Source organism: Liolophura sinensis, chromosome 1, assembly GCF_032854445.1.
Source record: "Liolophura sinensis isolate JHLJ2023 chromosome 1, CUHK_Ljap_v2, whole genome shotgun sequence".
NCBI classification, from domain to species: domain Eukaryota; kingdom Metazoa; phylum Mollusca; class Polyplacophora; order Chitonida; family Chitonidae; genus Liolophura; species Liolophura sinensis.
This window is the reverse complement of record NC_088295.1, coordinates 81,985,006-82,009,706: the sequence shown is the minus strand read 5'-3', so window position 1 is coordinate 82,009,706 and position 24,701 is coordinate 81,985,006. Positions and strand designations below refer to the sequence as shown.

Here is a 24,701-nt window from a genome sequence, read left to right as displayed (position 1 = left end):
TCTGTAATGAAAACCACGTTAGGTATGGTCGCACGTGTGGCCCTAGTGATTGATAGAGATGGCAGAACATGACAAGTGGGATGATATATTTACAAGAATTGCTGTCCCAGAACAGTTTGACGAGACTAAATCTCGTATAAATTCATTTATCGACTCACATAAAGCATTGGGTAAAGACGTAGTTCTTGTAACGGTAAGCTGCACTCATTGTCCGATTGGAGAATGTTTTGATCGAGGCTGTTTGATGCCCAAGTTAACCCAAGGCTGGCTGGACGAACTTACACATAGGAAACTTGCTTGCCTTGTGTTACGTAAGTACGTCCTGCTAGCTTTGAGCTACCTTCGAGCGAGTTACTTGTACATGTATAGCCTACAGTGACAGTTTGAGGTAGTGGCAGAATCAGAATTAGAATGATTTTTATTGCACAGTTGTAAAGAGCAACTCCAGTGTCAAGACCCGTATGTCTTAAAAGCAGGGTCAAGTAATAATTCAAGGATAACCATAGCCTGAATTTCTTTCCTAAATTGGGGAAAAAATTTCACCTTATTAAAATCACTCTCGTTTGTTTCAGAGGGAAGTACAGAAAAAAAGTTTCCTGTCATTTTAAATTTTACCTGGTGTGACGTCATGCAAGAACACTTGGCGTCACCCACTGCTGACATATAGCCACAAATGAAGTCGTACTTCAGGCACAAGATGTCATTCCAGCATAACTGCCTTACTCGACATCGCATCTGTCTGATTCATTGCCACATCAGGAAAAGTTTACGGAAACTGCCAAAGATTTTGTTTTTTGGACTCTTCATTTATAGTGGTTAAATAGTGTTAATCGCTGTAAATCTTTCTGAACCGTGGTTTTATCTTTGTTCCATAGGGTATCCTTCATACCATTTTAAGATTTCTGCCTAGCTTCTCTAGGCACAGTTTAAACACAGTGCACAGTTCAACACATCTTGATGTTATTACTCTGCCATTATTGCCGGCACTGACCTTTCACTGACAAATGTCTAGACCTGAGTTCTCAGCGCTCAGAACCTCTCTCCTGTCTTGCAGTCAGAGTCATCTGAAATTAAAAGGAAAATTTATTTTGGCCAAGGTGTAATGACCTACAGACATCTGCAGATTGGCTGGAGATCATGTCTTGGTTTCTATAAAACACAACACAAAAATCAAAGGCTGAAAATAACCCTTGTCAAGCAGGGATATTGGTAGGCTTACCGATTTGTAATTACGTGACATTGGCATGGACATGCAGATTTCTTTCAATTCTGGATGTACAAATATAAATTATGATGTAAAACAGGCCATCAAGGATATTTTTTGAAAATATTATACTTTATACTACTGAACAGCTATAAAGACTGTGGATGACATAAAGAACAAACTTGGAATAATTGATCTGACAGCTCCCTGTGATGTAGGCAGTTGCCTTTGATAGACAAAATTTATTTTGTGTCACGGTCTGGTAGCTTAACCTCTGAAAGAAGTTCTTCATGTTCTAGTCAATGTGTCATTGTCTTACAAGATAATAGCATGTACAATTAGACAGGATTTAATATTTGTTTAGGTTTTGTATGCTTTATATATTCTATGTGCTCTCGGGATTATGTTGAGGGCTTAGTGTGTTGCAAATAAAATGAGTCAAATGCTGATTTCCACATTTTCTGACGTCACATCTGGATCCTCTTAACATGTTACTCCAGCTTTATTAAAGACCATTATGTGACCCTTATTACACAAGGACCCATTTTTTTTGCCCCCCTGTCACATGTTCACATCATTAACTCTTCAACGAACAGACTGCGATGTAATTTATGACTGCTCATTCCAACTCCTCTCAGAATGTAAGTTTTTTTCTGACTGACATCTTGAATGCATGTCACATCATATCAGTACTCCTTCATATTTTATCAGCCTAAGAACTTGCATGATTCCATTATGGTTTATCTTCACTGGGTGATTAAAGATTCTCAAAATTACGTTTAAGACTCAATGCTCTGTGGACACCTAATTTCAGTTGTGGGTATGGCTGGCATACCAGATTTATTTTTCTCTCTAAATTTTCTTGTGTCAAATTCAAGTATTTCTCATTAAGTTTGCTTAATTTATGTTTTTCACAGTCTGGGGGAACCACAGTTCCATTAGAAAGCCGAACTGTTCGTTTCATCGATAACTTCAGTGTGGGAACAAGAGGCTCTTCATCGGCAGAGTATCCTTCTATGAAACGTTGCCTGAATAAGGAGACTGACAACTTAATACGGTGTTTGAACTGCAGCTCATGTGAAATTTTCATCTGTAATCAGTATTATACACTCAGATCATTAAGTTTGAATACGCAGTTTTCGAGTTACGTCATTACGACAACAGAGTGACGTCCTATTGCAAAATGACGTCGCCACTTTACGGCACGGTAGGGCTAACTGCCTATCTCATAACATGGCACTGATCATGTTTGGATCAAAGTACCAGGATAACATCATTAGTTTTGCAATATTGGGAACCCAAATCCATCCAAGAACATGATTCAGAAGATCAGTCTAATCCTTTTTAATTAGTACTCTATATTCTATATACCACAGCATGTTAAAACTACAAGACTGGCCCTACTGTGCCTTAAAGCGACGATGTTATGTCACAAAGGGACGTCACTCTGTTGTCGTAACGTCATATCTCGAAACCTGTGTATTAGATGAAATGAATGTACATGTAGTTGTGTTATGAAGAAGTTCAGAACAGAGGCAAAGTACATACACATTAACATGTATACTCCAAAAGTCTTCTGAACATTTCCTTGACAGTTCAACAGATATTTCCTACAGCATGGCTATGCTGTTCTGTTTCTACACCGATCTCGTTCTCTAAAGCCTTTCTCTCGTCACTTCTCCCGACTGTCTGTCCTGGACTTGATTGAGATTAGCTGTACACATGCTGATCTGGAGACATTAACAGGTAGCAGTGTTCGTCAATGTAAATAGTACTTTTTTGCAGGATGCAATGATTTTTAGAAGAATTAATCATATGATAAAATGAATAAATTGGGTTTTACAATGAGCAAATGGGTCAGTTGAAGCTTGACAGTTTAAGGCTATATTTCAATGAATTCTTCAACAGTTTTAAATTTGAAAGCAATTGGATATTTTTTAAGTCCTGATGAAGAAACAAGATCCTACCTTTATCCTTGACGATGAAAATTGTCTCATTCGTTTCAAAATATTCATTTGATTGCTCCACTAAATCTAAATGCTTCGGTCAGTGCTGCTTCTGAGAGAAAATATTGGCAAGGAAAACGTAAGAGAATAATGGCAGACAGGTGATAGAGACGAGTCACTGAGAGATATTACTGGACAAAGGTGTAAGTGTAGAGCTGATGTAAACCTCTTAGGAAACGCAAACTTTAAATCTCATACTGAGTCATGAGTCCAAAGCGTAAGTACAATCCTCAAGATTTGTTCATATGACTGTACCAAGTTCTATTGACTTAAATTATCGATATACAAGGTACAGCAATGTTTCAGGAAAATTATAATCCATGATCAACATCTAGTTCTGGTGGTTGTTAGTCAGTTGACTTGACATAGACAATACACTAATATATTTTATGCATGTGGAGAGAGATCAGATTTGTATGAGGTTTCTCTGGATCAGAATTTGCTGTTTGTAAGATGCAGATTGAACTTATCTGTATATATATATGTACATGTAGCTGCCATATCCAATAACAGATGTTAAGTATTCACATCCAATTACATGAATATGTTATGTTTTACTTGAACATGGCTTATCGTTTTTTCATAGATATTTATGGACTTAAGAAAGAAAACACACAGGCAGAAGAAATAGACAGACAAATGTAGCTCTGCCCCCCAAGAAGTAGGACTGTACATGTAATTGCATTTGACCTGCTGTACCTCAGGAGTTGAAAGTTAATGACACAATGTCTCTGGCCTGTAGGACCAGGGGTCCTTTGAGATCTACCAGTCCTCAGTATTAGTTGGTCCTTCAATTAAATATAGGAAATCATGATCACTGCTGTATGATTGATTTTCACGTATAGTATCTAATAGAAGCCATATGTGTAGATAATTGTTTGCTATTAAGGTAGATGTAGTCAAAAACATGGTAACTGTATTACATGTTGATAAATCGCAGGTCATTGAGGTCAGTGGCTGTTTAAGGTGGCAAAATTCTGCTTACGTTGGACTAAAGCGACCAATGTCAATTTGATCCTTGGCCTCCTTTTGTCTCTGTCACATCAATCAGCAATGAAATCTAATTAACAGGGTAACTAAAACTGACACAGACAGCATTCAGACGGCAAACAAACAAGAAATAAATTATTTTCTGTACATACAGTAATTGTGTCATATGGTATACAATATCCATCCTATTTATGGGTATGTGATCAGCTGTATTTTGTTGTTTTTCTGCAGTAAAAGACTGTTATCGAGCAAAGATCAAGAAGCAGCTGAGCCTGTATGAGAGTGTTAGACAATCAGGCAGTCTTCTCTGTGTGGAGTTCACCTCATTGGCAGATTACCTGTATCTGCTCAGGGCCAGTTGCCAGGCTTTACATTCCATAGGACCAAAAGCTGTGCTCTACCTGGCAGCTGCTGTCTCAGACTTCTACATTCCCAAAAATGAAATGGTAGGTGGATATGCAACGCAAAAGTAGTACACTACAGTAGGAATGTAATAAAACTTCATATCTTTAAATAAGCATACTATGTACTTGTGAACCTTCCGGTGCTGTGAATGGCTACAAAATGACATGGTTGTTTTTAGAAAAAAATTTAAAATCCATCTTTATATTTTTAAATGAATTTTATTGTACAACTCACTATAACAGAGATGTTCCAAGTTTCAGCTTGCTGGGTCAGTGTTTTTGCATTAAAGGATTGACCAAACATGATGATGATTGTAAATGTTCAGCATTTAAGCTAACAATGCAGAAATTTTCAAAAAAAGTCTTTTTTTTTTTTTAGGACATATTTGCTGTCTTATAAATTATATTGCATGTTTATGGATATTTTTGTCCGTACTCAGGATTTCTGGAAAGCAGAGGTTAATAAGGATGACTAGTCTTAAGCCACATGTACATTTTATATATAGACTTAGTGCCCCATCTCTATTGTTTTCCCATTTACACTTGTTTTGAAAACATGCACAATTTACATTACTGATCTGGCTAAGTTTGTTAACTGACAGACTGACTGCTCAAAACTGACAAAGCTGTACCTTTACAGCCATTTAAACCTCTTAACATGTAGACTGAAGAGCTTATTTTTCCTCCTAAAAGTTGGAACATGCCAAAAACTAACGATAGAGTGCAAAAAAAATATTACCATTTATTGAATCCTTTAAAGAGCATTGGATTCAGTGTGCTTCACATACCACTAAGCTCACAGCACATTAGTACTTTAAAGGTGGGTTTGAGCTGGAAGTTCATGTATTTCTGTTTTTGCAGCCAGAGCATAAAATACAGTCCTCTGATGGAGCCCTCCAACTGTCTCTACAGTTAGTCCCCAAAATGTTGAAGCCACTGGTGAAAGACTGGGTTCCCAGTGCATTTGTTGTTTCATTTAAGGTAACACCACACTGGTTGTCTTGAGGGACACTTGTGTTCGGATTTGTCGTGTGTTCTATATTTTCTTACCAAAGGATATGCTGATCCATTTCTGCTTGAATTATGTTTCAGTTGATGTAAGTATAAGATTGAACAACAACACAAGCTATAAGAAATTAAGACAGCATTGTAAAGAATATGGTCAAATATTAAGAATTATTTTTTAATGGATTTAATGTAATATTTCATCATTTCTACATCATTTGTAAATGTAATTGTGCATTACATTTATTGTAGCTTGAAACAGATGAACAAATTCTTGTGAAAAAATCAAAGGACTCCTTGACAAAATATCAACATCAGGTAATTTTTATCTTTTGAACGTCCTTTTTTTTTTAAAATAAAAGTAATATTTTCACATACATGTACTTGATAACTTAAGATAATTTGTTAGTGACAAATGGTCATTTGTTTCAATCATTTCATGAATACCTATGAATCCAGCATTTTTGAAGTTCAACATTTTATGTTTACATATTTTAGCTTATTTTCTGGAGGTAACCCAAATTCTTCAATCTTTTCATTCACTTCTGCAACAAATATTTTGAAACATTAGCAACTATAGGAGGTAGAGAAATGAGTTGCACAGATTTATGAAGCTTGCATCTTTGTCATTTTAGTGTCAATTTTATAATAACTCTATGCATAAATTCCACCAAAAAAAGTGCTTTAGAGGTCAAAAAAGTTGACGATTTACAGTAGATTACGAGATTATACTAATATCGTTAGTTTATTATAGGTATTCCTGTTTCCTTTTTCACAGCTTGTGATTGCCAATGTTCTGGATACAAGAAAACAGAAAGTCTTATTTGTGAGCAGACTAAGTGAAGAATTTGTAAGCATATCTAGTGAAGAAATGGCAGCCGGCATTGAGATTGAGTCTAAGATCATACCTGCTGTGAAGCAAAGACATCATGAATTCTTGAATCAGAGACAGAGTTAACTGATTCTTTTATCAAAATGTGAAAATGTGCCATATGGAGGTGGTGTGGATTATATATAAGAATATAGATAGGTTTTTAGCCAGTTTATATTTTGAATTTTTTACATTTTTTTAAAGTTGTATTATTATTTTAGTATTTTTAAGCAAACTTTTAAATCTATTACGTTATTCCTGAATACTCATGACTGGAATTAGATTGTGACAGCATACATAAGATGGCCATCAATTATGATATGGGTTATTCCCATTTGTGGTCAGGGAATTTAAAGATTCCCCTACTTCCACTGTTTTCAGGGACTTGGACTGCAAGCAGTGTGCAATAATCACACAGAAACGCACCATTTACTACTATATGACACATGTCACTTGTGAAAAAATTGCCAAAAACTTGCCAAAGTTAAGTGGTTTAACCTGGACACTGGATTCCTCCACCTATAAAACTGTACACTAAGATTTCAGCAAAATTTTCTTGAGTATGTCATTAAAAATAAATAAATAAATAAATACATAAAAACCTGGAAATTTGTCTCACATGTGGTTGTCAGGTGTATACTTGTTCGCTGTGATTGTTGAACATGTCCTTGTCAATTGTATACTTATTCCCTGTGACATTGTTGCGCACGCGCTTGTCAATTGGATACTTGTTAGCTGTCCCCAAACTAGTATTGTTATTAATTCCTTCTATTTTCAAGATCTGCGATTGAGAACGACCAGATGGTGAACTAAGCCAACCTCATATCATGTTTCCAGTTTTTGTGGTTTTAACCTATGTCTGAAATTCAATCGAAGACCTTTCTGTCCATAATCGGAGCTGAAACTAAAGTAGCAGGTGGAATTAAAGGACAAATGAACTAAGCCTACAACATCACCAGGCGGACTGCGTCATGCCACTATACTGACATTTTAGAGTGGGTATATTGTGAGACGGAATTGAGTTTGTTTGATAATGCAAGCGAACTAAAATTATCATTGTTCATTGAAGTGAAGCTAGTGTTTCCACATCGACGAAACGTCTCAATTAACTGACATTTGCCACGAGAGGTGTATTATTCTTGGATGTATTGTACTATTTTGTGTGGTAATGAGCAAGCAGCTGTGACTGATCTCGCACCGCTGAGGTTGATCCGTTAATGATCTGTGAATGGCGACATACAGTCCTAAAATCAATCTGTAAACACTGCACTTTGATGAGGATGGAGTCGGAAGAAGTAACTCTCATTTGGTTAATTTACCTCACGAATAACTGGGCTCCAGAGAGAGACCTGTCTTCTTTTTCCGGTGTGAAGTCGAATTTACCGTCAACTACCAAGGGTTTCAAGTCTTTGACCAGCAGGATTACTTCTCTCACCAATTAGTGAAAGGCTCGAATGTCAGATATTGGGTATCGTCAGGATGTAATTGTGCCAGTCCACACATCGAAAAACTTCACATGCTACATGTTGAGGGCTTTTAACGAATGAGACAAGGATATGTTTTATTACCATATTCCGTTGGGCATGGCTGTGTAAAAACGGTCTTCGCCAGACATCACCAAATGTAAATTATTTAAAGGTGCTTTGTTTACGTGTAGATGTAAGCTTAACCTGACAGAAATATGTTAATTATGTTTCTGGTACAATTTGCAAGCTATTATCCATAGGCCTGCTGAGGAAAGAAAATCTATTTTGCCTTACGAATACAGAATATTTTTTTGTAATTATGCTCTCCTCGCGTTTAAGCTAAGGCGTTAACGTACATGTGTAATGGCGCACATGCTCAAGGGATCTTCTGGATAGATTATTAATAACTGCAGAACGCTGTCGAACGGTTGGTATCCAACAACAGTAACAAATTGAATACCTGAATGTTTTCGGCTTAGAAAAAATAGATACAAAATCATGCGCCTTCGGCGATTGTCAACTATATGAACTTGCTTTTTACTGCATGAAAGGGTCGTCATCTATGGAATAATTTACGTACGCTCGGCCAAATTCCATAATAAATTGTCCCTAATTTTTTTGAAGTCGATAATTAACAGTTTACGGATAAAGCAGGAGCATATACTGGGTTTTAAATGTTTGAAATAAAAAAATGAAATTAGGTTAACAGTTCACTCAACAATCCGTAGAGCGTCCTTTCTGGATTTGGAAATCAATGATGCCATTCGATAGGTATTGACCTAGGATTTAAGGATACACTGAAAGGTGTATTAACATATACAAAAAAAGATTCTCCGCTTTTTTCTTTGGGCTTAAACAGTTTTTCTAAGGCCCTAGTGGTCAGTCCGGAAATTAAGTAGCCTCCTTTCATGACGTCAACAGTGATAGGTATATCGGGGGAGCTAAACCCATTCCGCATTTCCAGGTAATTCATTGATGACATCATTTCCAACAGTTGACGAAAGATATGCACAAAATAGTGGAGATTATGCTTCAAAAAAGTGGGGGGTGCGTAACTTTCTTCATTACCCTTCTATCCCAAGTCTTTGTTTTAGTGTTCATCTTCATGTATCTTTTAAGATGCGCTCGCGCGATAGACAGTGAAACGGTGGAATTTGACTATGGAATGAAAACAGGACAAGCGCTACCTCATGCAGATGTAGTCCGGTCTGACTGCGGGTTATGATCGTACGCTCCTTGTCACGAATCTGGTAACTATAATTGTCAACAGATTGGTCTTGACTAAAGGTAAACAGTGCCGACATTGCACCTCTAACCTGAATTGCATGTGTTCTCCGTGAAGCCGAACGTTGACTATTGCGAAGACAGAAATGTGAATCATGGTAGTTGATTGGGGTATATCTGCCTTATCGGCTTCAAACCCGACTAAAGGGCGACCATTCACATGCCATTTTGTGTTGGGTGCAAACTTTTGCTAGTACCTAGTAAAATTACCAATATAATATCTGCAACCCATCCATATGTAGCTGTATCCGAACACATGAATTATCTACAGTACATCGTCAGTGACCGTGGAGCCCGAGGGCGGGCTTCCATTTCTTGCGTAGAACAGCCTTTATTATTAGAATGAATGATTATGGCTTAACGCCACATCGTTTTTATTAGATAGGTTCTTGCCTAATTAGAGACTTAGCCCCCGACAACCTTCTCACCCACATAGGAAATGGTAGTGCTACCCCTGGTCGTATCTCTTGTCATTCTCTCCAATCAAGAAATGTAGCCCTAAATGAAAACCTCTGCCTTTGCACACTTTCTGCAAGTTGATATTGTGCACGACAGAGTAGGGAGTGTCTAATCAGAATGCAGGACAGCCTTTATACGTTCTATTAGGTATAAGCATTATCACTATAAAGGCTGTATTGTGAAGGTGTGCTTGGGTTTAACTGTTCCGTTGTGTGTCCTTTAGTGGTAATATTGGAAGCCTAATGGGATGTGTTGTCTCTAGGTGATGCTCAATTATTAACACTTGTGTGGGAAAATAATGGAACGAACCTCTGATTTTCAAGTCGCACTTATCATTACAAGTGTATGCAGAAGACAAAGAATAGGCCTATGTGTTCAATTTTCCGGACACAGGCTAGAATTGGGTGCATGGGGCGGGAATCGATTCTGATGAGACGTCGCTCGGTATAGAGGCTACAAAGTAATTTCCGCCAATCCTCTCCATATGACAAACTTGAAAAAATGATAACGGTTATTTTCTCAAGTCCTGACAAGCGTCGTAGTTCTATGTATTCTCTCAATACAGGTTCTAATGGTACACCAAACACTCCAGCTATATACGATATCTCCAGGTTTCACCTAATTTGATCAAGCGTAGTCGATGGAATCAGTTCATGTCTGCTATCAATGTCAAGTCAGGTCAGTTGTAATAGAAATGTCCATTAAATTACTCATAATGTTTCAGTTAAGCTTTACTCCCCACGATCCTTGACCCTGTGAATATATAAGGAAAACACCCCATACCTGAATCAAGAACACGTGAACTGATATTGGACAAGAACGCTGGCTTCAGTGACATAATATGTAAAATGAATTCGTTTCAGTCTATTTATGAGCTTGGGTGACCTAACCTGAGCACAAGTATAATTGGCACTGGTTTTTTTGTTTGATTGCATGAATGGGTGATATGCCACATCGGCTATATATCATTCAAAATATCGTCCGAACACATTAGAATCTGGAATCAAGTTATGGCTTTTTCTGCACTAACTGTAAGATTGACTTATTATTGTGAGGGATTATTTAGTAATACTTGCCTAGGAACTTAGAGCTCCAAATCATCACGTGAAAGAACGAAATTCATGATAGGCCATACCAATGACAATCGGGCTTTTCTGTAGGCATAGAAGTAATAAGGATCTAAAGATTCGTGCTAACTTCGTGATTTTTGGTTAGCTGAATGCAACAGTGAGCATTGCAGTAGTACTAACATGCATTTTAAAATACAATACTGTCGTTATCCCAATAAAAGGTACATTTCAATCAACCCACTTCAGGTTGGAAAAGAATTGTTATCCCCGAACACTGTGAGAAAAATCAGATGTCGTTAGTAACACCGAAATAGGCTGTTGAATCCAACACAATTAGATGCTGTTAAAGAGACCTACACCCTGTTTTAATACCCTGCCCTCAACATCGTTCTTAACATGGTTTAACGCAAGATTATTCTAGGTGATGGAACTCCGCTACATCTTCTTAGACACACTGTTTCTCAGTTGAAGTCGTCAGCAGTGTGTGCACAAAAATCGAAGAAGATGAACCCCGTGCTCAAACCATATACTTGGTGAAACCATTCGAGTCCATTCTCAGATTAATTAAAATATGAAACTGTCTAGAACAGCACCATCTGCAAAGAAAAAGGAAATTATCCAACATTGTGTCCAATGTTGAGAAAGTAATCACACGTATTAAACACAAGTTTTGTTCGAAGTATGGCATAAGATAGATGGGGAAGCGTGCTTGTGGAGTGGACTAAAGCGTAACTGGGGGCCTCCGTGGCTCAGTTGGTTATCGCGCTAGCACAGCGTAATGACCCAGGAGCCTCACCAATGCGGTCGCTGTGAGTTCAAGTCCACCTCATGTTGGCTTCCTCTCCGGCCGTAAGTGGGAAGGTCCTTTCAGCAACTTGCGGATGGTCGTGGGTTTCCCCCGGCTCTGCCGGGTTTCCTCCCACCATAATGCTGACCGCCGTCGTATAAGTGAAATATTCTTGAGCACGGCGTAAAACACCAATCAAATAAATATATAAATAGAGCGTAACTGAAATTTTGTGGCCAGTACATACGCGCCACATCGGTCACAAAAGTGGACATTAAATTAAGAAATAGAAGTAAAATCAGTGGCGAGGATTGGCAATCATCTCGGCGTTTATTCTTTTGTCTATGTTTTTGAACTCTTTAAGTGAATAATTCGCCACAATATGGATTCAGTATTGCCGAACTGGCGTTAAGCCGTTATCATTCATTTTTAAGTGCGTAAAGCTGAAGCATGCAGTGGATCTTAATTTGGCACTGTGGAAAACAGGATACTCATGTGTACGCCTACGCGTGTCACTACGTGCTCCAAGTAATGTGGGATGCGGATGATGGTTGGATTGTATATCTTATTGGTCGGATACTTTGCTCACTCATGGCATAACATTTAGTTTGAACATAAATTACTCATGGAGAAGTGTTCAAAATGTCACAGAAATGTAAATGTTTGATTGTAACCATGTTCCAGGGTTCACAGACCCCTTTTGTCGTTTTTATATATTAGGCCTAATTAACAAGGATAAGTGTTCCCTTTAGAATTGTCCCCGAAATAATTACACTGAAACCCGTATCTCGTCGCCTTTATCCGCGACGTGTGAATCAATGGTCGTTTGCCACCAGCTTCACATTTAGCTGATGTCAACAACACATACACTATGTGTAATACACTGTGTTATGCAAATGTGGATAAGGCCGTGCATTGCAATGTTGACTACAAGTCAGTAGTCTGCGGGTTTAATACAACGACAGCGTGTTATACTCTATAACCGGCTACATACACGCACAAAAATCTCGTGACTTCAAACAAACAAAAAATGTTATTAAAACAACAAGTGAACAAATAAATTATGCAAATGCTACATATACATGTACCATTATTACTACACTGCACATGTTTAAACATAAAGGCTTCCTTACCCAGATTCCAGATTCCCCTGCTTTCATTGTTCCTTGAGCCTAGGTGACAGTTAATCGCTTGGCGTAGCTCATAGGATAGTGCAATCTCTGCTTCGTTGAAGACCACATGTCTTCCACCAGTGAAGCGCATATGCCTTACACAAATGAGAAAGTTTGTCAGTAACTTTCCAAAGTTTTGTTGTTTACCTTTAATAGTTAATCCAGTTTCTTCCACCCTTAAGACTCACCACCATTATTGTAAGTCCATGAAACAATCTGAACAATCTTGCAAATGGCGTTACACACCCAAGAAAATAAATAAAAACAATAAATATATAAATGCATTGCCACCATTATTGTCACATTCGTATAGGCCTATATACACTTATATCAAGATACACTTATATGAAGATGATAAACTGAATGCACATAACAATATTGTATCCCAGTCTTATATCGGTAAATTACGGAAAGAAATGGATGCGTGCATGTGCGACTAATAGACCTGCTATGTTCAAACAGCGTTACATCAACATTGTGTGACATGAATGTATCCTACAAAATGCATAAAGCAGGAAATTGTGCATCAGGTCTTTGTTACAACCTGTACATCCTATGTATCACATAAGTATAGGCCTGCTGCCAGGCCCGGTGTGATATGCAGCGAATATAAACATACCCCAATATACCACATGTAACAGGAGTCATGGGCAGAATATACACATATCCATACATTCTTACAGAATACATCAAAATATTGTGTATGCCATTTTATGGAAACTATTGCTTACATGTACCAGTGTAATACTCATCTCTGCCAAAGTGTGAGTAATCGTGTGATATATGTTTTACCCACTGGTGTAATTCATGTCATGTTATATGATGGATGTGTGCAGCTGATTGAGAAATAATGCAACATGTGACAACTGGGTGCGTTGCATGTTGTGGATCCGCTCACGTATAGAAATTGTATACGCTTGGTACCCAGTATGCCACATTTTACGGCCACGGCAATCTGAGATAAGATGTTTGTTTCTCACTTGTTGCCACTGCATGAGAATTGCCACTAGCCAGCACAACGCTCAAGCGATGGACCACACTGGCTACCAATGCTACTAATGACATCAAAAGCTAACTTCATGCTTTCGAAAACTGGTGTGGTAATTTTGAGCTAGTTATGACAGGAAAATGTGTTAAATTGAGGCTTTATTAACCTATATATACAACACTTGTTATCAGTTCACCGCAGTCTCCCTGTGCTGTGCAATAGTTTTGCTTGTTATCTACATGGTAAATGGAACGCGTTATATTCATACAATATAAAAGTGTTAGGATTTAGCGTTCATGTCGTGTGGGGTTCATGAACAGTGTCGTATAATTGTTTACAATGATAATAATTGTTTATAAACTGGTTTTTTATTCGGTATAGATCCACTAAACGATACGCTCCACCGGAGCCCAGTTTGGCCGTGTGAAAGTCGGCTATAGCTGTTACCTCGGGAGTGTGCCGAGTATGTCAGCAAGCAGAGTACAATAGTAACAATAGACGAGGCGACTGCTGCCATTCACAAGGGGCCACTGGCTGACGTACTACAGTGAACCCAGGCACTCCCGGCACTGTGAATGTTCACCATCAGTAGCGGCCAAACAAAAAACTAGGCTGGGACTTGACTGGTGCAGACCGAGGCCAGCCCTCTGGGGGGAAACAGGCCTTGTAGTTTTTAATTCGTGCTGATGAGAGCTTAATATGAATTGTGAAGGGCGGAGCTGTCCCTCCTCCTGCTGGTGAACACCACATCCGTGTCACACCTCACCTGTACCATTCCGTATTTAAGGACAGAGACAGATGTCTTACGTCAGAGAATCGCCGTGAACCAGACTGTTAGACAGATTATAGGATTCGGTTCCAGAAAGACCTACGAGGTAAGCTCGACTTGTCAGTCTATTTTAGTGAAAATAGAAGTAAATCCGATGCCTGCACGCTAAACAGATACCGACATGGATAGCATAACGTTGTGCAATTCGTTCTGAACGCGTGAAATGCTAAAATAATGCCATAATTCCATATATCTTGGTCACATATTGTTCATTTTAGTCCACAAGCATTACCTTCAGTCAAAACAACAGTCCTAAGCTATATCATTATAACCCAATTCTACTTCTAGAAAAGGGAATATGAGTGTCACGTCGGCCGTTAAGACAGAAAATGTAATACTTTAGATCGACTCGTTGAAATGTTTTGTTTTCGACTGACAGCTTAGTTGAAAACCTTCATTAAAACATTCCGAGGCATTGTGGTTTTTACGAGACCCTAACGTGGAGAAGGATCAAAGAGTGCCGTAACATGAAAAATGCTGCGTACTTTTTGTGAAAATTATAACCACTACGGTAGTCCTATATACACCCCAGTAGGCCTATACATTATTTCACATATACATAAAGGCCTATGTAAAGTTTCCATGAGATATTGTCGTATGAAATAACTAGTCTCTATAGCATATATCATGTTACACATAGTTCTTGAATTCAGCTTTCTGAAAGATGAAAGATGAAACATGCACCATTAATCATTGACTGGATATGGCGATTTCTGGATGAAAGGCTTCCTATAGATGACATGTACTGTAAGTTAGTACCAATTATTGTGCAGAAACGGTGTTGGATATTTGAAAATTTTTCAAAAAGAATTCAAGCAGCCTGTGGATGTACATGTGCATAACAAAAATAAAATCTGATTTCGTGCCGCCTTTTTTAGAGAAATTTTCGCCAGGGACTGGGCGAAAATCACCAAATGATTGACTACGTTTTAATATTTGTCATTTCTGGCCGTATTTAATTCCTGTGAACTTACCTCAACACGCCACAAGTTGCACAGTGCACATTGCTAACACGCGAGGACATAACTTTGTGAACGTTCCATATTCACGGATATATGGCGGTTAGCTGCTTATGAAAGTTAATTGCGGATTCAAATGATAATCTTTCAAAGAGATGGTTGAATACATTTGCATATAAGAATTAGTTTGTTAAAGCTAATATAAGAGCAAAACATACCGGTGCGCCATTCTTGAACCCATAAAAAGTCTCTGATGCAAATTCGTAATAATGTCCCATAAACGATAATAACTAAATTTTCCTGCAATGTCTAATTACGCCATTATATTAATACAACAGTTATAGATAATCATAACAGTGACATTTAACGATCTGAGAGGCAGCCCACTTGAACAAATTCTGCCCATTTCCATTACGCCTTGGACAGCCTAGCCACAGGTTCGAACCCAGCTCAAGTTTGTGTTTTTTTTTTTGTTTGTTGTTTTTTTTGCCAGGCCATAAGCGCGTTATGGTGGTTTTCAACAGAGTCTGTTCGTTTCGCTCCAGTCATAAACCTGACCTCCGTCTCATGGTAACTTTGGCGTAGAAATACCGGTCAAATAAAGAAACCAATAAATTTTAAAAATGTCTATATAATGTTTTCTAACTCCTCACATGTATTGTCCTCACGCGTTCCAAGGCGCCAAATGTTTCGTCGTTGCAGAGATCGCAGACTCGGATAAAATATTATATTTACAAATGTTTTGCCAAATATGACTAGCACGAGGTATTGATGATTTATCATTTTAGCCGAAAGAAACAATGGATCAGTATGTTTAAAAGATACATAACCTTTGGAATTTTCCAGATATTTTCTACCATGAAAACACTTTTGGAATAATTTATGAACTTAGAATTTTGGCACCGATGTCATTTTCCCTTAATGTTACCAATGGGTGTCTAGGTTTGGGACCACAGTCAGTTGGCTTCGTGCCTCGAACCACACGCAGATGGTTTATGTGCTGTGTACATCTCTCAAATAATAAATGATGCATAGTCTATCAGAAATTGCTATCTCTTGGGGTGTACCGTTACTGATATACTGTTTCGGCCTTGCATGGAAGTCAGTATCAAGAGCTCTGGTCACAGCACCTTTCATCATGGCCATAGCCATGGCCGTGAATGTGATACGTGACAGAGTGACACCTGCACGTGTTTTTTTTACACACCTTAAAGACGTTTAATTAATAATGACTCAGATTTTGTTGGCCGTTTCGCTCCACCCCACTCGCTAATATCACCTGCTGTTGCAGAATGACATTTCAAAACATGACGATAATTTTGTTACCGACTAGCCCTGTTTAAAGGGTAGAGCATTGCGAATGACAAACAACTGATTTCATATTGGTTTTCTTTACAGGTGATTCATCGCCACCATGTGAGATGGGCAAGTAGCCCTGCTTTCTACTGCTGGCTGACACATAAGACACCTCTGCGAACAGGAGAGGTTCCCAAGACAAAAGTTTCACTCCATATCTCCATTCCTCTTCATCGGCGTGAGCCATGCATTTCTTAAGTTTGCACACTTGCTAAACACCGCAGATATGAATACGACTGAGGCATATGAACCATTCTTATCCCAGGTGGACAATAGTACCCTTCGTGCTTATGACACAGTCTGGTTCGAGAACACAACACATAGCCTGTCCATAGAAAATTCCACGGACGGTATTCTGGCTATAGCGCATTTAACCCGTTTTAAGATTGCGAAATGGCTGGACACTTACTCTACATATATCCTGACAGCGGTGGCGCTACTGGGCAACTCGGTGGCTCTCATTACCATCTGCAGCATGAAGCCCATCACGTCCACATCTATTTACATTGCCACTTTGGCTGTCACAGATACCGTGTGCCTGCTATGTAAGCTTCTGGCAGTCCATCTGGTCAGATATCCTTCCCTTCCCCAAGAGGTTTCCTGTGGACTCATGCTATTTTTGTTCTTCTTCGCCCAGTACTCCGCAAGCTGGCTGATCGTTGTTATATCCCTGGAACGCTTTGTTGCCGTGTGGTTTCCGCTGCGCGTATCCCTTGTATCCACAAAGCGACATGCAGTTCTGTTCCTGGTCATTGGATCCTTGATTTTCATCGGCCCTAGTGTTTGGACATTCTGGCTATACGCCCGACTGGATCACGATCACTACGGGCCTGTTTGCGTCATCCGATTGAGATATGACGTCGCTAGGGCCGTGCTCAAGAAACTTCATCCTATACTTTATATCATCTTACCTTTCGCCCTAATTCTTGTCACCAACATCTTGATCATATTTGGGTTGAGGAAGGCACGGAGATTCGGGCAACAGGTTAAAGTGAACGGCTTCAGAACAAGAGGCCGTTACCAAGCGCCGTCCCGGATGACGGCCATGTTGCTCACCACAGCGTTTGTATTCCTTCTACTTGAACTTTTAATGGTCATCTTGACCCTGTTCAGACATTACAGCAATGCTGGTCTCGAATCCTTCGTGGAGGATTACTTTTTCGTGGAAATGGCTCAAACCCTGGAGGATACCAATCATGCTGTAAACTTTTTCCTGTATTTTTGTTCCGGTGCAAAGTTTCGCGAAACCTTCTTGCGCCTGATTCGGGGCAAGTCTTGCCGCACCCCAACGTACCCCCGACAACTTACATGGAGCTCGCGGATGAGTTCTTATCGCGAGACTTTTACGAAAGGGGAATCCATTAAGATGGTACCACAAGAAGGCTGAGAGACCAAGCGTGAAAATGATACCATTGCTTTGGACCGGTGCAGCAATAAAACTCATCGACTTTTAACATCGTTGTATTTATTGAAATGCAAGACACTGGTGAAAATGTACATGTGTCGAACAAGATCCCACGCCATTTTGTTATTTATTAAGGAATCGCAAACACAGCACGTTTTATTTCATTATTGGTACTGTCGTTCATTTGACAGAATTCCGTATGCCTCAGGATGTAAAATATTAACATTATATTCGACAAGGGTCAAATTGTTGACAGTAGTTATTACATTTAGCTTTAGTCAAATATTAGGAATTTGAGATTGTTATTATGGCAATTAAATGCTTGGTTAAGATACTTATGAGATGAAACTGCTCAGTCAACGTCTTGATTTACTTACTTCAGAGAAAGCAGTCATATGAACAATCCCTCTGTTGTGAACGGTATTCATATAGAAATTGTGCACTACAAGTCATGCAGACTATGATGTGCCTTACTCATTCATTTAAGATATTTAATATTAGAACACGAATTCTTTGCAAGTATGGATATATTATACACATGTCATATATTTTTCATTGTTATGGATATTATATGATACGTCAGTTGTGTGTAACAGCGTCCTGTAGACATATGTTGTGAAGCCTACAGACCCATGCATGAGGCAGATGATCTCCGTTTAGCTATTGTTTGTTTATGACCTGTGGAAGTGAAGTCAGTGTAAAGTATAGCTATACAGCCATTTCTCTAAGCAACTTTCCTTTACTGAAAATGATACAGCTTACCTTAAAAATTTTCAGTAATTTATTCACTTATTCTTGACCAACAGGGCGATGAAAAGGACATTTGAAGTATCATTTGAAAATATTTTTGTATTTTTTTTTTCAATCTTTTTAAGTGACTTTAGTTAGAATATTTTCTTTGATCCCTTTGCTAACAAGAAGACATTTTGGGCTCCAAATATCGGTTTGGTAACTTCATCTGGGAATCAGAGAAAATACTCTAAATATAGATGCACATGTATTTAGCGAGGATAGATAACATTTGATCTTGGATTTTGCTCATCTGTGTAATATTGTCCATTTTCAACTGTTTATTTTGCGGCTCATTGGGTGCAGGGAATGAAACATAAATGAAGAGTGGAAGACAAAGTAATGTCAGTAGTAATGAGTAATGTCACCGCATGGTTGAAGTATTTCACAGGCAATGCAAGAATGACTCAAACAAACTTCTTTACATAGTGGCCTGGGACCGGCTTCATAAGATTTTAGCCATTTTGCCCTTTCGTCCAAATCTTAATCCAAACCTTTAATTTTACTTACAAAACAAAATATTTGAGGCTGGGTGCTCAAACTTGGCTGAAATTGTACAACCACAGAATTAATCGGCTGTCAAAATTTCATTCATTTGATGCATATATTTTTGAGTAATTTCCGCTATTTCAGACCTAAGCTGGAAATAGCTTTCTTAAACAGGACCGTGTAGAATGATATGAAAGCTTGCAGTGAGTTTCATTGCATCCTGTCAGACCTGTAAATACATATAGCCCTGTATGAGCATGCCAGACCATATTCTATACAGATATATTTGCTTGACGTTGTGACAGCTTGTCTTTTCTTTTTTATGATCATATTTGACTTATCTTTTAAAAGTCATACACAATGTTTGAGATGAAGATACCGACGGAAAGTTTGCAGTGCATTCTTATTCATGGACAGCTAAATGAGGTCGTTCGTTACAGTAATTCTTCAACCTTTTCGCATATCTGCAAGGTGTTTAATCAAGCGTTTAATTACTATGGCTCTATTCTGTGTAGACTAATACGATTTTACTTTTTGTAAAGCCCTGAATTTGGCCAACCCAACCAATATAATTTTGCCTCCAAAATCTAGTTATAAATGTGCATAAATTGCGTTGAAAGATGCTTTGTCACATGCCAAGATGTTGAGGAATTCCGGTGTATACAAATTAGTGGAAAATTGTAGCTGTCTGTATTTCTCGTCGAATTTTGTCTTTTTATAAGATAAGATGCACTTTAATTGATTTAACATAATGAACAATAAATTACTTTATTGATATGGATTTTATGTTGGCTTGATACATTTAGATATTGTCGGATTTCACTGAACGAAATAGAATTTGCGTAATTTTGTCGATAATCAGTACATTGTACTGGAGTTGAAAAAGTAGTGAGAGAAACACAACATTGTCATGGGCTACGTCGCCTTAGTGGATAGAGCATCCGGTAAATCCGGGACCCTATACCGAAGACTTCAACATCTATAACCTCGCTTTGCGCTCAGTATATGAGGAATGCACCATCTATTAATCGGCCGGGTGTTAGAAAAATGTGGAGGCCAGGTGTCGTGTTTGGCTTCTTTGGCATGGTACTTCAGTGAGGTAGCACTATAAATATGTTGGTATTGGGAGACATTGTCGTGCTATGATCCCAGTAATGTTGAAAAAGTGTTTTCTTATCTCTCTTCTAAAGTACGATTAAGACATTTTCAGTATAAAATTTTTGCAGCGGATATGTCCTGCAAAATCTTATCTGTACCAAATTGGCGGAAAAGATGATGACGTTTGTGAGCCCTGTAACTCTCTAACGATTTATGCCAGCTTTGCCGTTTTCGGGCTTTACGTGTATGGCGAGGAAAATTGGCAAACTTATGCAGCAGGCACTACCAGATAAAAAAAAATGTGCTCATTTCAACCTATAGTGTCATGTTTTTAGGTTTTCTTCTCCTTGAAAGAACAAAAATATGTATGAAAATGCGAGTAGAGGTGAGATCGAAAGCGTGACAGAATATAAATGTAAGACACCAATGAAACAAGCAACAATATTTTCTCTTTTATTGTCCAAGATAACCAAGGCTTCGATTAATGTCTTCTTAGTCTATGTCTACACAGGACGCGTGCATTGCCAACGCCTTGTTGATCATTTTACTGGAGCATGCAATGCATTGACTAAAACCGATTTGATTGATATCGATCGGGATGAAATACCTGGCTGCATTTCAGTGCTTTTGGAAAGCGGCCGTGGTTGGGTCTAGTTGGAATGTTTGAATACAGGTGGCACAAACTTCAGTGATCAGTCATTCAACGCCCACTTCAGATAAGTGTGTTTATGCTAACATTTCTTGACTGCGGTAAGAACTTAGGTCAGTATCATCACGATAAATGCTTATAAAAACATAAAAGTGGATCATGGAGGACGTGACACTTAACAGACTATAGAGGTTTCAGGTACGATACACTTCGATTTCCAATGTATGTGCAGATTACATTTGGATTCTCTCCAACGTCTTCGAAAAACATACGCCTGCATGTATGAATTGAGCTTCCAGCTAGCTTACGTCATTAGAAACAGTGCAGCAATGAAATATATACACGATCGTATCAAAAGCATTTAACCATGCATTTAACGGTGGTGCAGATACATGTAGAGACGGAAAATGACACTTTATAAATGAAATCAACAATGGATTATATATAATTCGCGTGAGGTCTATGCTTAAGACTGACACAAGCAGGTCAAAGTAGGAGAAATAGATTGCAGACGAATCTATAACTGTCGAAAGCCGGGCTTTTTTGATTCCGAAAAAGTACTTGAGCTAGGGTAAATACAAAAAGAATAAGCCGGAGAGCTGTTTAGAGCAAGATTTATAGAGAGCGGAGTGTTCAATGCCTTTGATTTGATGTCGTAATTCAGCAGAAAAAGGGCAACTTTTGGATTCAGAGTCCTGTTTCATTACTAAATCGATGTACCAGCCTTGAATTAGACAGGGTGATCCGTTGGGCACAACATTTGCCGAAACCAGTTGAGTTCATCATCCGCACGCGATTTATACTGTGGTATCTGTACAGGGTTATAGCAATATGGCATAAACACAGGGTTATCAGTATAACATTGACACACGTTTAGTACTATGGTATCTGCACACGGTTATAACAATGGTATCAACACAATATGACATTAGCAAACGGTTAGTATGGCATCGACAAACGGTTATCAATATGACATCAACACACGGTTAGTATGGCATCGACAAACGGTTATCACCATGACACTGGCATCAACACAGAGTTATCTATTTGGCATCAACACAGCTTTATCAATATGGCATCAACACAGGGTTATCGATTTGGCTTCAGCACAGGGTTATCAATATGACATCAGCACACGTTTAGTATAGCATCGACAAACGGTTATCAATATGATATTCGAATCAACACAAGGTTATCAGTATGACATCAGCACAGGGTTATCAATATGACATCAGCACAGGGTTATCAATATGACATCAACACACGGTTAGTATGGTATCGGCAAACAGTTACCAATATGACACTGACATTAACACACGGTTATCAGTATGACATCAACACACGGTTAGTATGGTATCGGCAAACGGTTACCAATATGACACTGACATTAACACAGGGTTATCAATATGGCATCAACACAGAGTTATCAATATGACATCAACACACGGTTAGTATATCATCGACAAACGGTTATCAATATGATATTGGCATCAACACAGGGTTATCAGTATGGCATCATCCAAAGTTACCAATATGACATCAACACAGGCTTATCAGTTTGGCATCAACACAGGGCTATCAGTACCTACACTGGGCTATCAATATGACATCAACACAGGGTTATCAATACGGTATCAACACACGGTTAGCATGACATCGACAAACGGTTATCAACATGACATTGGCATCGACACAGGGTTATCAATATAACATCAGCTAAGGCTAATCAATATGACATCAACACCCGGTTGGTACTATGGTATCTGCACATGGGTATACCAATATGCCAACGGAACACGTTTAATACTATGGTATCTGTACACAATTATAGCAATATGGCATCAACATACGGTTTTCAATATGACACTGGCAGACGTTTAGTACGACATCGGCAAATAGTTATTAATATGACACTGGTACACGGTTAGTACAGTGTACAAAACTTTGAAATATATATTTCGAAACTTTCGCTTCACCATATCAACCATATCAACATATCAAAATTTCAACCCTTGGTCATAAAATGACAAATAAATAGAGTCAAAGTGATCAGAAAGAAATTTTCAAGTTTTATTTACCTCAAACTTTATGTCTCAAACTATATTTCAATAACGTTATGAAAACCTAGAAATTCCCAATTGGTAAAAATCAGACACATTTGCGACACTTTTTGATCCCGCTCACGCTAAAGACCATCGAAAATGACACGTATAATGCAGAGTACGTTTTGGAACGAATGTGTTTTGTCTTAACGCCACATAGAAAATATCGCAGACATGTCGTGACCATTTAGGTTTTAGAACACTGCTTTTGTTTTGTTCTTTTGTTACATGGCGAGCGTATTTAGTATTATACTCATTTCACATTATTCATAGATTGCGATATGTCATTTGAATAACGAGATGCTTTATACACACCCTCCTCGTAAACAGCCAGGAATATATGGTTACGTGCATATCTGCTCAGTGCATATCTGTCATAGCGTACTGCCTGTATTGTGCGTGTAGTGCAGAGATGTGTAATGTAGTTTGTGACAAATTTACTTAAAGAGAGACTTTTCCTGTCGTAACTATATACTAAACAGTAGTATTGCAATCCATTGGAGTGGATCCTGTATCGGCTACATGTACTTAGCCAGATCGTCAGGACATCATGAGCAAGGGCCGGTTTCATGAAGCTAACTTAAGTTGCCCTTAGCTATCTGCACTTTATATCTGTACAACATATATTGTCATAGTAGGTAAGTGCTTACTTTGCTAAGTGAGCTTCTTGAACCTGGCCCCTGTGGGTACACACCGGGCTTCATTATCTGTCTATCCTTGACAACGTAGATATAGTCTCTATCGCTACGCAACATTATCATTTGATTCAGATCACAGATTATCTGCTTAACACTTCATACAAGCGAAAGGTTTGGTGGATAGGTCATCGTTTATGTTCCCTGGCTGATTGAATAATTGAGTGAATGGGTGTTATTTAATGCCACGTTCAAGAAATGTTCACTTTTGTGAGTGCTGTCAGTTTTATGAGTGTACAATGGGTATACCACGTGTCTTTGGTTACTGACGACCTGTACCACGTATGTCACAAAGGCCACACGAACAATAAAGACTGGGAATATAGAAATTCCCTGTCCACGACAAATCGATTGATGGAATAATGTACTTTAACGCCATATAGCCTACCAGTCCTCAAGAATTTTTCACTTACATGATGGTGGTCGGAAGTACGGCTAAAGTAAACCTGAGTGCCCAGTGACTATCTACTATCAGCCTTGTCCCAAATGAAAATAATTTCGTTGCTTCCTGAGACGGATTTGACATTGCCTCCTGTCTTAATCAAAATTATACTTATTATGTGTCGCTGTGTGGAGTTTGAGCCATGTCCTACTGTTGGCCGAGGCTCCAGCGACAGGCACCAC

General features: G+C 38.6%; 2 protein-coding genes across 2 annotated transcripts; both read left to right on the top strand.

Annotated features, from left to right (window-relative positions):
* The first annotated feature begins 58 nt into the window (after positions 1–58).
* LOC135482335 (phosphopantothenate--cysteine ligase-like) lies at positions 59–7,005 on the top strand. Its single transcript, XM_064762264.1, has 7 exons — positions 59–193; positions 2,122–2,210; positions 2,808–2,950; positions 4,432–4,646; positions 5,466–5,585; positions 5,862–5,927; positions 6,388–7,005. The coding sequence occupies exons 1-7, from the start codon at positions 59–61 to the stop codon at positions 6,565–6,567; spliced, it is 948 nt and encodes a 315-aa protein (XP_064618334.1). The 3' UTR covers positions 6,568–7,005.
* Positions 7,006–14,381: 7,376 nt separating this feature from the next.
* LOC135482254 (probable G-protein coupled receptor B0563.6) lies at positions 14,382–20,253 on the top strand. The gene is made up of 2 exons (XM_064762143.1): positions 14,382–14,581; positions 16,893–20,253. Exon 2 carries the CDS (start codon positions 17,077–17,079, stop codon positions 18,235–18,237), a length of 1,161 nt encoding a protein of 386 aa, XP_064618213.1. The 5' UTR covers positions 14,382–14,581; positions 16,893–17,076; the 3' UTR covers positions 18,238–20,253.
* Positions 20,254–24,701: the final 4,448 nt, after the last annotated feature.

Coding starts and splice junctions, on each gene's coding strand:
- LOC135482335 (XM_064762264.1), top strand. CDS start 59: ATGGCAGAACATGACAAGTGGGATGATATATTTACAAGAATTGCTGTC. Junction 4,647..5,465: donor ACATTCCCAAAAATGAAATG/GTAGGTGGATAT, acceptor CTGTTTTTGCAG/CCAGAGCATAAAATACAGTC. Junction 5,928..6,387: donor TGACAAAATATCAACATCAG/GTAATTTTTATC, acceptor CCTTTTTCACAG/CTTGTGATTGCCAATGTTCT.
- LOC135482254 (XM_064762143.1), top strand. CDS start 17,077: ATGAATACGACTGAGGCATATGAACCATTCTTATCCCAGGTGGACAAT.